General features: G+C 39.3%; 1 protein-coding gene across 10 annotated transcripts in view; it reads right to left on the reverse strand.

Annotated features, from left to right (window-relative positions):
• Nucleotides 1–2,991: 2,991 nt before the first annotated feature.
• The window catches only part of SH3D19 (SH3 domain containing 19), a 211,782-nt gene continuing 199,410 nt past the window's right edge, over nucleotides 2,992–15,363 (reverse strand). For all 10 annotated transcript variants that reach the window (XM_061142488.1, XM_061142491.1, XM_061142482.1 and 7 more), the window contains 6 exons: nucleotides 14,763–14,818; nucleotides 12,357–12,559; nucleotides 11,158–11,210; nucleotides 8,159–8,345; nucleotides 7,658–7,755; nucleotides 2,992–4,715 (listed from right to left, as the gene is read on the reverse strand). In XM_061142488.1, coding sequence (XP_060998471.1) covers nucleotides 4,599–4,715; nucleotides 7,658–7,755; nucleotides 8,159–8,345; nucleotides 11,158–11,210; nucleotides 12,357–12,559; nucleotides 14,763–14,818 — 714 coding nt within the window. In that variant the 3' untranslated portion in view covers nucleotides 2,992–4,598. The remainder of the gene's footprint in view (nucleotides 4,716–7,657; nucleotides 7,756–8,158; nucleotides 8,346–11,157; nucleotides 11,211–12,356; nucleotides 12,560–14,762; nucleotides 14,819–15,363) is intronic.

A 15,363-nucleotide genomic window follows, 5' to 3' on the forward strand; every position in this document is an offset into this window, starting at 1 on the left:
AACAGATTTCTGTAATATTAATTTTGTATCCTGCAGCTTAACTGAAGTCATTTATTAGTCCTAACACATTTTTGGTTGTCTTTTAATGATTTTTTATATATAAAATCATGTCATCTGCAGACAGGTTTACTTTTTCCTTTCTAATTTGGGTTTCTTTTATGCCTTTTTAAAATTTATTTTCATTTATTTATGTTTGTCTGATTGCTGTGGCTAGGACTTCCAATGCATTAAGATTGTCAGTCAATTCCTGCTAAAAAAAGAGAGACAGAGGCTTCCCTGGTGCTCCAGTGAATAAGAATCCACCTGCCAATGCAGGAGACACAGGTCTGATCCCTGGTCTAAGGAAGAACCCACAAGCCATGGGGCAACTAAGCCCTTGCACCACAACTGCTGAGCCCACACTCAGAGCCCGGCAGCCACAGCTGCTGAGCCTATGCGCCTAGAGTCCCTAGTCCACAACAAGAGACGCCACTGCAGTGGGAAGCCCATGCACCTCAATGAAGAGTAGCCCCTGCTTGCTGCAACTGGAGAAAGCCTGTGGGCAGCAGCAAAGACTCAGCACAGCCAATAAATACATACATTAATTTTTAAAAAAGAGGATAGAAAACCCGGGGGTAATTCTCCTTTCTGAATGATGAATCTGAATTATTCTCCTGAAAAAAAATTTCATTGAGTTATTGCCTAATTTGTAGTATTTAAAGATAAATAATCCATGGTGTACTTACAATTAAGATTTCTTAAAAATAAATCCAGAATGTGTCCCAGACTCAAATGTAAACTTATTAGTTATAAGCAATTGAGTTGATCTATTAGAGTCCAAAATACTAAAACATTTGTGCTCCATGTGTATAAAAATCTCAGTTTAAGACTGCCCTGCTGTTGCCAAGAGCACAGCCCTACAGACACAGATCTTTTCAAGATCTGATGTTCCAGGCATTCAAATATTTCCTATTAAACAGAAAAAGGAGTCCCCATTAATGGATCAATCTATGTTTGAGTTTTTAGGTAACATCAATATAAATAGCCTACATAAAATTGAGAAACTCAACACAAATCTTTATTTCTTTTTCAAAGAAATAAATTCAAGGTTTTATTCTCTGTAACTTATTCTAGTCATAAGTATTACACTCGAGAAGTTATAGGTTTTTTTTTTATATAATAAACCAATTCTACTTATTTAACTACTAAAAAAGAAATGTATCACTTTAGCACAACAAATACAAAAAGTTCTGAATCAGGACTCAGTAGAGATACGTTTTGCTTTAGGCTCTGCCACACCTGTATGACCTTAGGCAAATCATTTGACCTCTGCAGGTTGAGCTCTGATGGGCAGACTTCTGTGATTTAACAGGATGAGACTGCAATTAGGTAAAAGGCCCCTAGATGGTGGTGGTGGTCTGAGTTAGGCTTTGTATTTCCCCTCCGCCCCAAAATTACAGTGAAGCATAAAGGAGTAGGTTAGAAAATTATTTCCTATTTAGTTCTGAAAAAATTCACTGCTAAGGATTCAATTAATGACATTCAAAATAGCACTGAATTATGAATCATATGGTCCAGTTACATTTGGTATTAATTAAAAGAAATATACCATGAATGATTATATTAATACCAAATATATCTTTGTAATTAGCCTATATCATCAGTATTTTTTTTTTTTCATCAGTATTTCTCTAGGTATATTTATCTAAGCTTAAGAAGCTGAACAAAAACTAAACAATTATTGTTAAGAGTATTGATGCATAACAGCCCTATAGAAAAATAAATTTTTTTTCAAATGCCAGTTCTAACAAATTTTGATAAATGTACTGATTTTTTTTTCATAATGAATATTTCAGACTATTAAAAACCTATGATTCCCGTGAGCACAGATGACATTAACCGCCCCTCCCCAGTCACATAAACTAGAGCATCTTTTAAAGAAATCTGCTGTCTTTTAGTGTTCAAAAGGGTAAGAATTAAATGACTTCTCTAGTTTAACCCACCAAAGAAAAAGGATTTGGAGATCCTAGTCTGTGATGGCTTAGATGAACAATATTAGGTTTTCAACTAAAATTCCTGAAAAGAGCAAGAATAAATTTCTATTTCTCCACTGTGAAATTCACTGAGTATAAAAGTCACGTTCAATCAATATGCAGAAGAAAAAAGTACCTATGAAAACCTACACCATGCTACATTTTTACTTCTCATCAGTTGAGTAGGTAATAAATGACAAGTAAAAAATGGGATGTTTCAAAAGAACAGCATGTATATTATCTATAGTGAAACAGATCACCAGCCCAGGTGGGATGCATGAGACAAGTGCTCGGGCCTGGTGCACTGGGAAGACCCAGAGGAATCGGGTGGAGAGGGAGGTGGGAGGGGGGATTGGGATGGGGAATACATGTAACTCTATGGCTGATTCATATCAATGTATGACAAAACCCACTGAAATGTTGTGAAGTAATTAGCCTCCAACTAATAAAAATAAATGGAAAAAAAAATGTAGCATGATGGAGTGGAAGACATATAACTGCAAATTTTGTTTCAACAAAGATTTTTTGTCAATAAATTAAAGAGGAAAGATATTTGGATCATAGTGGCTCCAAGATAGTATCACTATTACATGAAAGTTACCCCATCCATCCAGCCAACCAACCAACCAACCAACCAACAAACCTCTATTGAGCCTATATGGTGCAAACGGCTAGAGATAAAAAGATAAGATATCATCTCCATTCTCAAAACCTCAGTCCAGTATTCATGAGAAAAGGACTTTGAAAAGTTCAGTTCAGTTTATTATAGTGTCAAGTAGATATACACCTATTGCACTTATCATTCTGCTGACAGAGGCCAAAATTTAAGAGGAATATTTTTCTCCAATAAAGCTAGGTTTTCCTGATTTTCAATATAAGATGTTAAGATTACACAGGCAAAGAAATATACCTCATGCCCTATCCCAGTCCCCCTGAGTCTCACCTTCCTGCCGTTATACAAGCTTGCTGCAAATAGGAATTTAGTTGAGACAATGCTTTAAGCCATCCATTTTTTATGAACTTACTCTTGAGTGGTATTTGACCAGTTTTCTTTATTCCATCTTCTATACCCAAAACATGTTAAAAAAAAACAAACAAAAAACAGCTCCCATAGCTCAAAGTCAATTGTAACCATATAATGGGAAATGAACTTTAATCAAAGACAAGGTAAGTCTCTCCTCCGTTACAGAACCCCACATGGTGTTCACATAATGGTTTCCTCACTTAACTGCCTAACTTTTTGGACAATGGAAACAACAACAAAAGCAAAAAGGTGGCCCAGCATATGAAAATCTTCTCAAAAACAGAAGAAAGTTATGAACATTGTTGGGAAAGTGTTTTACATTTCCAATGAAATTCTATTCCATTGATCTGTTTGAAAGATTGTCTTCAACCAATATATTTGGCTTCAGCCCAGAAGCTGTAATTGATTCGGTCTCACAATGAACCACTTTTTAGCTTTAAGACTTTTATCTTAAGCCTGGAGTGCATAACAATGGATAGCAGGAAAGTGGTTTTTATTTACTCTAAAAACTGCAGGGATGAGCTAGGGGGAAAAAAACAACCCTGAAAGTATTAGCCTTCAGATTCTCAAATTATTTTTAGCTCTGATTATATTTAGAAGAATGAGCTGGGGGTTTGGCATTGTTTTCCATCTTAACAGTTGCTCTGTATTCTGAGATATATGTATGTGATTCATAATGTACCACTGTTACAAGACACAGCTTTAATATATTACTGGGGTAACGCAAAGAAAATGAATTTTTCTTTGAGTACCAGTAATTGTCAAAAGAATGATTACAGAATCAGAAAATGTGCTTTATAATAACCCTGTTAACATAAAGTATACACAGAGGAAAGAAATAAGTACTGCAGGTATGTGAGTTAGTTATATTAGCAAGGCTTTTCAGGGTGGTTTTGGTTCTTATGACCAAGATGCATCAGACTTTAACCACTTTCAGACGCTGGGACAAAGGGGAAACATCTGGCAACACAGGAGCATTTGGCGACTGTGAGCTGGTTCACCACATGCTCACCAAGGCTCCACCAGTCAATGAACTACTCCCTTCTGAAACAAGGCTTGCCCTGGTCATAAGGATAATGCTCTCAAGCTGTTAGAATTAATTTGAATGTCAAAAATGAAATTTAGGTTACCAACCATCGCCTGAGAGTTACAGCATGTAGAATAACACATGTCCTCTTTTAAAACTGAAGTGAAAAATGAAGAAGCACGGTTAATTTACTTGTGCTGGTGAACACAGACGTCCCAGTGCAGGGTTCGCTTCTGAGCGTCCCAATGCTGCCCTGTCGCCAGACGCTCTGCCGGGGGAAGGGTCTGCCTGCCTTGCTCCTGCTTGATGTCCTCCTTGGTAGAAATGGGCTCATGGGTTTCCATGCACCCGTTTCTAATGAGAATGAAAGCTAACTACAAAATCAAGATGTTTTCTGCTTTCAGAAAATTCTAGTATACCGTATACAGCATCTATATTTCTTTCAGTTTAAAAAAATAGTGCAAAAACATATCTGATAGTCAAAGTGAGAGTTCAAGTGAGTTTTTGTGCCAAGGAGCACAGTCAAGCATCACCTTTAGCTAACTTGTAAAAACTGAATGTACGTTTTGGGAAATATTCCAGATTTTCCCATCAGTTCTCCACTCATCCAGTCATCATCGACAGATTCCAGCTCTGTTATTATGTCTCCAGCCTGTAGGAAAACAGGAATTAGAAATAATGATTACGTTTCTGTTGAGTGTACACATGTTAAGCTGCTTCTCTTCCTCAAACCCCACTCCTCTGTCACTGTCGCCTTTGTTGCATTTCCTGGTTGTATTTTGTGCCCCTCAAATTCACCACTCCTAATCTAAAATTCTTCTTTAATAAATAAAAATACCAGCTAACATAAATATATATATAAATTTTTTCCCCAAATAACAAGTACTTATCAGGCACCCACTACGTGTCAGACACTCTTCTAGGCACTATGGATACAGCAATGAAGAAAGACCTTATTCCAGAGTTGGGAGACAATAACTGAGCCAGCGGAGGAGGGCAGAAAGTGTGAGCTGCCATCACGTCAGGGCAGTCTGGGAAGGCCTCCTCCAAGGCGACACGCAAAGGCCTGGTGACGAGAGGGCGCTGCATGCCCACTGTGTGTGTGCCGTGTCCTTTTCTATCTGCTTTATGGGAATTAACTCATTTATTTTATTTTTTATCAAAATAAGAACAGTGAAAATTAACTCATTTAAACAATACTGCAGTCCTAGAAGTGGTACCATTATTTCCCCATTTTTGAGAAATATTTTTAGAGATTTCCTTATCTTATAGAAAAGGAAACTGAAGCTCAGAGGGATTACGTGACTTGCTCAGTGCTGCATGTCTGGTTAGTGGTAGAAAGAGGATTCAAATCTAGTGATTCCAGGGCCTATCCAGGAATCACAATGGGTAACCTAATGTTAACCATCAGGCATGAGGTCAGCACAGTATACAGTCTACCTTTTTACTTAGAAAGGCTTTTACTAAAATGGCCTTTTCTCAGTCTCCTGAGCATTTTGTACTCTACATTTATTGTTCCACATAATGGCATTCTCCTCCACCATTTGGTGCACTCCACTCCGCCATGGCCTCAGTATCAGACTGCACTCTTCCCGTCCCTGACTCAGCACATGATTGTCTTCAGTGGGCTACTCAAAGGATGGTGTGTCTTATTCCTGTGTGAATTATATTATCTCAACAGACAAAGACATAAGTTTTGAAATTATCTCCTGAAGCTATTTTGTCCTTTATGGTTTCTAACCACTTCCTGGAACCTGAGTTTAAGATTCCGTAACGGTCCAAGAATACCCTGGCTACTTACAAGGATATCTTTATCAGGTTAAATGGATTTACTTATAGCCCTAGGACACTGCTCTTTGGAAAACTGGTTTAAAGCCATTCTTAATGGAAAATGGAAAGGGAAAATGCTGACTATCCAATGTCATTAATTTAGTTTACTCTGTTAAAATGTGTAAAAATTTTGGCATTCAAAGTTTCTGTTATAAGTTCCTTCTGGTTCCTAAATTATAATCCTTGACTAAAACTATTTTTCTTAGCTCTGGTTCATACATACATATATGTCACATCTGTTTTCTGAGAGCTAGGACAATTTAAACAAAGTTTTATTTACTAATATTATGTCGATATTGAATAAAATATTAATAATCAACGATACTGAAAATGGTACAGCATCCCTTAACTAAAAAACTCCAGAACCATCTTGTTTACAGTCAGGCATTTGTAAAATGAAGACAACCTATTTTCTGGATGATTATACTGACATAACCTAAATGAAGGCCAAAATAATACCCAAAAAGTCTGAATCCAGAGAGTTCACTTGCAGTAACAGTATACTTGAGGATAAAAGGAATTAATTTTGAGCCATTGACTCTCAAGATTGAAAAGGACTAGGGCAACAGTTTCTAAACTTTTGGATTTAATGGACCAAGAAATTAAAAAGAAAGAAAGAAAGAAACATATAGGGTTACCAATTATAATTTTGCATAAGAAATATGTATCATTTACTAGTAATATTTTATAACAGAAGCCACATTTTAGTATGAAAAAGAAATTCTCAGAAGAAAGTAAACTCCATCACAAAACAGAAAAGTTAGCAAGCTTACACTGATGTATCTCAGCATGCCCACCTTTCTCCATGGCTCCCCTAAAGCCTCCATATCCCCAGCCATCACTGTTTTCCTCATTTTGTTGTAGACAGGTGTCAACCTTATGTGGGTACCCACTGTCTTAAGTCTCATCTTGTCCAATCACTCCTGGATACTTCAATTCCCTCTGTGGCATCCCTGCTCTGAGTATCTCCAGTGATGGGGAATCCCCACTGCCTGACAACTCTTCTGACGGCATCTGGCCCAAGACCAAAGCACTGCCGTGGGTACTTTCCTCTGACCACAGTCCACCTGTGGATGCAGAAGCAGGATCATGCAAGTATTCTGAGATTAAGGTTAGGCTTTAGGCTTCTTAAGAAACCTGTCTCAAAGCACCTCGATCTTCTGGGATCACTACCCTAGAGTCTGTTCAGTATCTCTGTGGACAACGCTCCGGGGCCTTGTGTGGCAGTGCTGCAGAGGCCAGCTGCAGTAGGGGCCACCTGACTTCCCCACGGATTTCAAGACGTGACAGCAGCAGGCGGCAAGGGCCATGCAGAGGACCAGCCCTTCTTTACTTCGGCTGAGCTGCGCAGCGTCATGGGATCTTAACTCCTGAACCAGGGATCAAACCTGTGGCCCCTGCAGGGGAAGCACAGAATCTTAACCGGGGGACCACCAGGGAAGTCCGAGGACTGTCCTTTACTAGGGCTTCCAGTGAAGCCTCCAGCATTAGTGAGATCACATGTCATAAGGCTGAGGAATAAGGAATTTGTTAGGCAACTGTGGGTCTAGCAACATCAATATGATTTTAAGTACCTAACTGCTCTGCTGATAAGATACATTTGCCCTAGTCACTTCTCTAATCTCATCCTTAAGAACGAGGGTCTGAGATCTGTTCACTCTTGATCAAGGATCAATACTCCATGCAAGTGTTCACTCTTCAGTGGAAGACATTTCAAAATTTATAGCTGCTTAATGCAGTTACAAAAAAGATGCACATTCTGACCTTGAAGGAAAGCTCATCTTCATTCTCCCCATGGAAATCATACAAGGCTTTGGCCTTCCTCCCCTTCAGCGATAAAGCAGCCATGCCTTTTGCCTCAGCTGTGAAGACACCAAAAATTCAAATACATAGAAAGACACTGACTAAAACACAAATCAAACATTTTAAGAAATCCCCCTTGTCACTTCCAGGACATAATATTTTCAATTAATTTTGAATTTAACTTGCAAAAAGATGACGGATGTTCTCTTAGCAGAAAAAAAATTATACCAAGTATATTCAGGAGATAAAACTAGCCATTATTGATTAAAGGCATCTTTATCTCTTTTCCCCCCATAACTTCAACAAATTATATGCAGAAAGTTTGCGTAACCTTATGAATTTACTTTCAAATATAGGCCAACAACTTAAATTGAGCATGGCCAGAAGGAAAAGAAATCCGTATCATTTCAAAGGTCTTGGGGTCCCCTTGGAGGGTAAGAGCCTCCCGGGTAGCAGTGGTACCTGGGCAGGGCCGCACGAAGACGGCGGGGAAGATGCCCTCTCGGTCCCGCAGTCTGCCCTTGTACCAGTCGGAGTCCACTCGCTCCAGGATCAGGATCCGGTCTCCCCTCTTGAAGGATAAGTCCTCACTGGTCTCTGCCATGAAACTGTGCAGAGCTTCGCACCATTCTCCACAAAGATTGTTCTCCTGTTACAAATCAGTTTGTTAAGAAATGTGAAATTTTATTTCAGATTAATTTTCACAAAGCTTAAAAAGTGGTGGCAAAAAAACTAAGGGGTCACAACCTTTCAAAGTCTGAGGGCCACTTTAAATCACTCAATACCTAATGTCACTAATGAATTTCAGAAATAAAAGCTTCCAATGACTTTTTTCTTAAAATTCTAAATGACATGTGATAAAATTTGTGACTTTTGCTTTTAAGGGATATATAATGCTTAAGTAAAATTTTTTTTCTAATTATGGTCTATGACATTGTGTGTGCTAAGTCACTTCAGTCGTGTCCAACTCTTTGCAACCCCATGGACTGTAGCCTGCCAGGCTCCTCTGTCCATGGGATTCTGCAGGCAAGAATACTTGGGTAGGTTGCCATGCCCTCCTCCAGCAGATCTTCCTACCAGGGATGGAACCTGTGTCTTCTGCATTGGCAGGTGGGCTCTTCACCACTAGTGCCGTCTGGGAAGCCCATGATCTATGACACTAGTTACATTAAAAAATTAGATAAAAGTGTATCATATTTGTATATAGTATTTATGACACTATGAAAACATTCTGGCAAACATATAATTTTCCTTTTTTCTTTTTTACGGCCACACAGTGCAGCTTGTGGGATTTTTTTTTATTATTAATTTATTTTTTATTGAAGGATAATTGCTTTACAAGCTCGTGAGATTTTAATTCCCAGACCAGGGATTGAACCCAGGCTCTTGGTATTAGAAGCCCAGAATCCTAACCACTGGACTACCAGGGAATTTCCAAGCATATAATTTTCAGTGAAGATCTTTACCTAAATTGGGAAGGATCAGAATGGGCAGTCTGTTAATTCCCAGGTCTCTACCTGGTGACTCAGCAATAAAGCATCTGCCTGCAATGCAGGAGATGTGGGTTCGATCCCTGGGTTGAGAAGATCCCCAGAGGAGGAAACGGCAACTCACTTCAGTATTCCTGCCTAGAAAATTCCATGGACAGAGGAGCTTGGTGGGCTATAGCCCAGGAAGTTGCAGAGAGCTGGACACAAGTGAGCGCACGGCTGAGCACTGCACACACAAGCTGGCTGAGAGGCTATCGGGTCCCACGGCCCAAGACTGCATTAGTGCACACTTCTCATTTCACAAGTCACAGTTCGCTCCAAGGCTGGCAGGACAACCACCCAGATGTGGTGGGCAAGCGTGATGGTTCATGCTCCAACAAGAATGCTTTTTGCTGCAAATACATCATAAGAGGGTTCTGCTCTAAGACAAGGAGTCTCTGCCAACTCGGATGGGTGCCCTGTGTTCAAGAAGCTCAAGCAGGGAGGCAAGGATTACACCAAGATCAAAAGCTTAGAGCCAGATGGGCCTGGGTTCCAGACCAGTTCTGTCACTCCCAGTTAACACAGGGCAAGACATCTCACTGCTCTAAGCCTCAGCTTCATCTCAGGGCACACGTGGGGATCAAATGAGGTAATACGTGTAGACTGCTCAGCATGGTGCCTGGCACATCTTAAGTTCTCAACAGTTGATGGCTTCAAAGAAAAACAACAAAATAAGCAAACAAAAAACCCTAACCCTATCCTCTTGTTCCTGCACTTGAGAAACCAACTCTATAGAAGAGTACTTGTCATTCCTGAGAAATAGTGGCCACCATGCGAACATTTCCTTTTGAAGAACTGTGGTCACTTTCTTTCCTGTTTGACGATCAGTGGGGGGATGAGAGAATTGAGAGACACACAGCCCAGTGACCCCTGATGTTGTGACAAACAATGACCCTGTCAGGCTCACTCTTCTAAAATCTGTCACAAAAAACGATGGAAGTCACTCACATTCCCATCCAGTTTGAACACTTCTGAAGTCATGCTAAACACTGTAAAAATTTTAATACATTTTTTCTCTCTCCCATTATAAAAATAATGCAAATGTTCCTGAATATTTGGCAAGTTCAGAAATCTACAAAGAATGGGAAAAACATCCATCTATCTATAATGTTAACCACCTAAGGAAACTGAATGTTAACAACTTAAATACATTTCCTGCTAGTCTTTTTATGCTGTATATTCAGTTTCATTATATGTTTTCCTCCCATGACATTTACTTTACAAATCTAGTTTTTCATGCTCAGAACATTTTCCCAATAATGGCCATATTCAGGTTATTTCCAATTTTTTCATGTCTATAATAACACTGCTATGACCATCTTTGTGACTAAAACCTTGTCTCATTTTTCATCTTTAGGGTGAGAGATAAAAACATTGATAACAATAATCTGTACTTTTCCTCTTTTAACAATCACATACCTATAATTACTTGTTTGCTGTTGTTGTATTGAATCTTTGGTTAACTAGATATGTTAAATGGTATTTTATTGTCTCCTTACAAGGCATTTCTTTGATTACTGTACGGTTAAATAATTTTTTTAGGGACTTCCCTGGTGATCCAGTGGTTAAAACTCTGTGCTCCCAACACAGGGAGCGTGGGTTTGAGATCTGGACAGGGAACCCAGGTGGTGCAGCCAAAACACAAACAAACAAAAAACCTTTTTTACTATCAGCCACTTATACTATCTCTTTCATGAATATTCCAATGTCTCTTTCCTCGTTAATTTTTATCAGTGTTTGTATGTTTTTCTAATTCATTTGTATGATGAGCTCTATGAGCAAGAAAAATATTGATCCCCTAACTATTTACCTCAAATATCTGCTACATGAATTTAAAAATTAAACACTTCTTTTGATAATTATGATTTTAATAGTCCTCCCAGAGACAAAACTTGGCTTTCACCACAATTATCTAGTCAAGCAGCCTACCTGAGAATTTGCACCAGAATCTTCTTTTTTGGTCTTTGGTGGTACCTTTGTGCCTATATTTTTAAAAGAAAATCAAAACTTCAGATGTAAAGACCATACAGCATTGGGAAAAAACTTTGAGAGGAAAGTGAAAAGTTTGGGATTCCAGATCAGTCTCTTCACGTACTGGCTACTAGCTTTGCCAGGCCAGTACAAACTACCCTCTCTGGGTTTGTTTTCTTTACTGTAGACCGAAAAAGGAAATACATTAGTTATACTCTATAGGCCATTTCTGTTTAAAAGTTGATGACTCTTTTTTTGGCCATCTCTAATATGAAGCTTCCCTGATAGCTAATATGAACGGCTTCCCTGATAGCTCAGTTGGTAAAGAACCCGCCTGCAATGAAAGAGACCCCGGTTCAATTCCTGCATTGGGAAAACCCGCTGGAGAAGGGATAGGCTACCCACTCCAGTATCCTGCGGCTTCCTGTGTGGCTCAGCTGGTAAAGAATCTGCCTGCAATGTGGGAGACCTGGGTTCCATCCCTGAGTTGGGAAGATCCCCTGGAGAAGGGAAAGGCTACCCACTCCAGTATTCTGGCCTGGAGAAGTCCATGGACTGTGTAGCCCAGGTTGTCATAAAGAGTTGGACACGACTGAGTGACTTTAGTAAAAAAAATATGAAGCTACTGCTAATAAACCAGCTCTTTGAGAGACTGCCACAATAATGACTATCCCCAAAATGACAAATGACATTTAAAAATCATTTTTCCTTCTACCTTAAAAAAATATGGCAATGTGGATTGTTATGCAACTTAAGTATTAACCTATTACCTGGTTTGTTTGAATTAGGATCACTCAGACAGTCAGTTCAGTCGCTCAGTCGTGTCTGACTCTTTGAGACCCCATGAATCGCAGCATGCCAGGCCTCCCTGTCCATCACCAACTCCCGGAGTTTACTCAAACTCATGTCCATTGAGTCGGTGATGCCATCCAGCCATCTCATCCTCTGTTGTCCCCTTCTCCTCCTGCCCTCAATCTTTCCCAGCATCAGGGTCTTTTCCAATGAGTCAACTCTTCACATAAAGTGGCCAAACTATTGGAATTTCAGCTTCAACATCAGTCCTTCCAATGAACACCCAGGACTAATCTCCTTTAGGATGGACTGGTTGGATAGAATTAGGATAGTACATAATAAAAAACCATTCTCTCTATACTCACTTAAAACATTTGTACCAGAGGTGGGATGATCCTCAATGAGTTCCACAAAGTTAAGGGGGAAGATCCCAGATCTGTCTCCAAGTTCTCCTCTCGCCCACTCATCATTCACATACTCTTTAAGAATAATAATTTCTCCCTCTGAGAAACTTAACTCGTCCTTCTGGTCTCCAATATACTCAAATCGAGCAATACATCTTGGGCCTCTGAAGAAAGATCACATTTGTGGGTTAAATTAGGCAGTACTAACTTTCAAAATGCCTGGAAACCCTCATTTAATCTTTCAGTGAATATTTATTTTGTATTTACTTTGGAACAAGATATAAGAGGCATAATTTAAAATTTCCATGAAAAAGACTAAGCTACCTTTCTAAATGACAGTCCTTACTTTGTACATACAAGCCTGTTTCACTCAGAAAGGCTAAAGTCACAGTTTCTAGTACATGCAGAATGCCAGAGAAGCAACTAGTGGTTAGTTTAGGTTGTCACATCTTTTGATCACCTTTTCATGACAGAATCTCCCCAGTCTCCATGTTTTTGTATCCCTGGGCCACAGTAATCCAGGGCTAAGTCTGAACCCTCTCAGTCATAAACGCACTGAGTTTAGACGTGTTAACCCTGAGGATCTCAGGGCAAGACATCAAGCTTCCATGGCAGAAAAGCAATGGGCATCAGCTGGGCAGGGTAGCTGCTTAAGATATGTTGAATCAGTGAGTTCTGTATATAGATGAATGGTCTTCAAAACTAGGAGGTTCAAAGAAAACACTTGACATATTATCTTACAACATTTAATCTTATACCTAACACTGTTGTTCTAAAATGACTTTTGTATCTCCTTTAAAAAGGCTTCAGTTCTGAGAATTGGAACAATCCTTAAATGATCTGCAATTCTGACTGATAATAAGATAAAAACAGACATGAAATTGCATCCCTCGAAGACATGAATGAATACCAAACCTTTGATTTGAGGTTTCAGAAAGGAAGTTTCAATGACTAAGGAGAGGCAATTGCCTGAAAAGAAAAGGCTGGTACTGGCTGCAATCAAAGTCTGATTTAAGTCAGGTCAATGGATCAACGGCTATGAAAGCCCACTTTAAATTCAACCTGCTGACACAGTAAACACCGCTTAAAAACAGGAGAAAAGCGGAACCTGAAACAGAATGAAACTATTGTGGTCTCGGAAGTTTTCTTATTTGTGATAACCTTTGCATTTATTTTCTGAAGTCCTCAGAGAGCGTATCTTCTTATGTCTGACCTATTCAAAGACAGGTTTACAGTCTTCAGGAGGTACTGAATTCTATTAATTTGCTCATTTAACTGGAATATAAAGTTGCATTGTGGCAATGTTTTAAATCACAAAGGAGTTACAATGATGCATAAAAGGATACATAAATTCACTGAAAGGTCTTCAAACATAAAAGAAGACTCCTCCAAATTAACTCCTCCTTTACTTTCTTTTATGTCCTCTCAAAAATAAAACAATACAAAATACCTAGCCGATTTGTAGACTTCATATTTCTATTAGGTTTAAACATTTTCTATTGTTGGAGGAGAGAGTGGGCTCCTGTCTAACACTCGGAAATGGTCTGAGGAGACACATGTGCTGACAAAGCAAGAACCATTATTGGGAAGGGGCGCGGGGACGAGCAGCGGGGTAAAGGAACCCAGGAGGATTGCTCTGCCACACGGCTGGCAGCCCCAGGTTTTACTGTAATGGGGTTAGTCTCCTGGTGGTCTCTAGGCAACCATTCTGACTCAGGGTCCTTCGTGGTGGCGTGTGCATTGCTCAGCCGAGATGGATTTCAGCAGGAAGGATTCTGGGAGGTTGGCAGGACATAGTCTGGCATCTCTTCCCTCCTTTTGGCCCCTCCCAAATTCTTCCAGTTAGTTTTATAAGACATATTATGGGCAGGCGTCTCCTCCTTTTTTGGCCTCTCCCAGATTCTCCCAGTTAGTTTTCATGCTTCTTATCGGGACCTCCTGTTGTGAGACAACTCGTTCAAGTGGTTATTGTCACGCCTGGTCAAGGTAGGTGGTTTTGGTCAATGGTTCCCTAACACTATGACAAAAGTATTTGAACTTTCTAGAAATAAGTTGGTAGATAAATACCAGAAGGCCAACACAAAATGCAATGGATGATGAAACCTCTCTATTCAGACAAAGTTAGGCTGTAGGAAGCACCAGGACAGACTGTGGCTGTCTATATGCCCTATATTGGTACAGAGTTGCTATTATCAGCGTGCTGCAATTTCATCAGAATTTTTAAACAAGTCGTTTTCCTCATAATTAAAAAGACACACTGAGAATCTGAATAATCATGCATCTGAAGTGTTAACGCTTGTTAATTCTTTATGATATAAATGCTCATATCCTTTGTATTTTGTGCAAAAGAACACAAGTAAAACTTACTTAACACAATGAGATGAGATGGATTCCCTTTTCCCATTTCCTCCTGGAACATCAATCTAGTAAAGACAAACATCAAGGCAACAATTGTATTATTTCAGATTTTCATAAGATAAATTTAAGGTTAAGTAATTAGGAAATTTACAACTGAGGTTAACCAGTTTAGCTAGGTATTAAATCGACAAAACATACCATAGATGCTAAAAAGGTATGAAATCCAGAATTTGGGTTTTGAAAAAACTCCATAACTTGTGATGTAGCCCTCCTTGTACAGCCAATCAATCTTTCTCTTATTTGCTGGAATAAGCACATTATGTCGTTCCCCTCTAACTGGGGCTCTCTATCTCATATCCCCTAAGTTGAAAACATCAGGTGAGGAGGGCTTAGCATAGAAACTAGGCATAGGTACTATCTAGACACTTAGCCAAAGTGTTGGTAGAATTCTGCAATGTTTCCATGACCCCAAATAAAATCTTTTAACCAAACTTGTGATTCTGTCCATTTTCATAACCCTGGGCCATTTTTTTCCCCTGCACTGTAAGTAGGGAAGGAAGAGAGGACTTGGCACTCAGTGAGCATCTAGGGGTAAGCATGTTACATAATA

The sequence above is a fragment of the Dama dama genome, chromosome 5 (genome assembly GCF_033118175.1).
Source record: "Dama dama isolate Ldn47 chromosome 5, ASM3311817v1, whole genome shotgun sequence".
Lineage (NCBI taxonomy): Eukaryota > Metazoa > Chordata > Mammalia > Artiodactyla > Cervidae > Dama > Dama dama.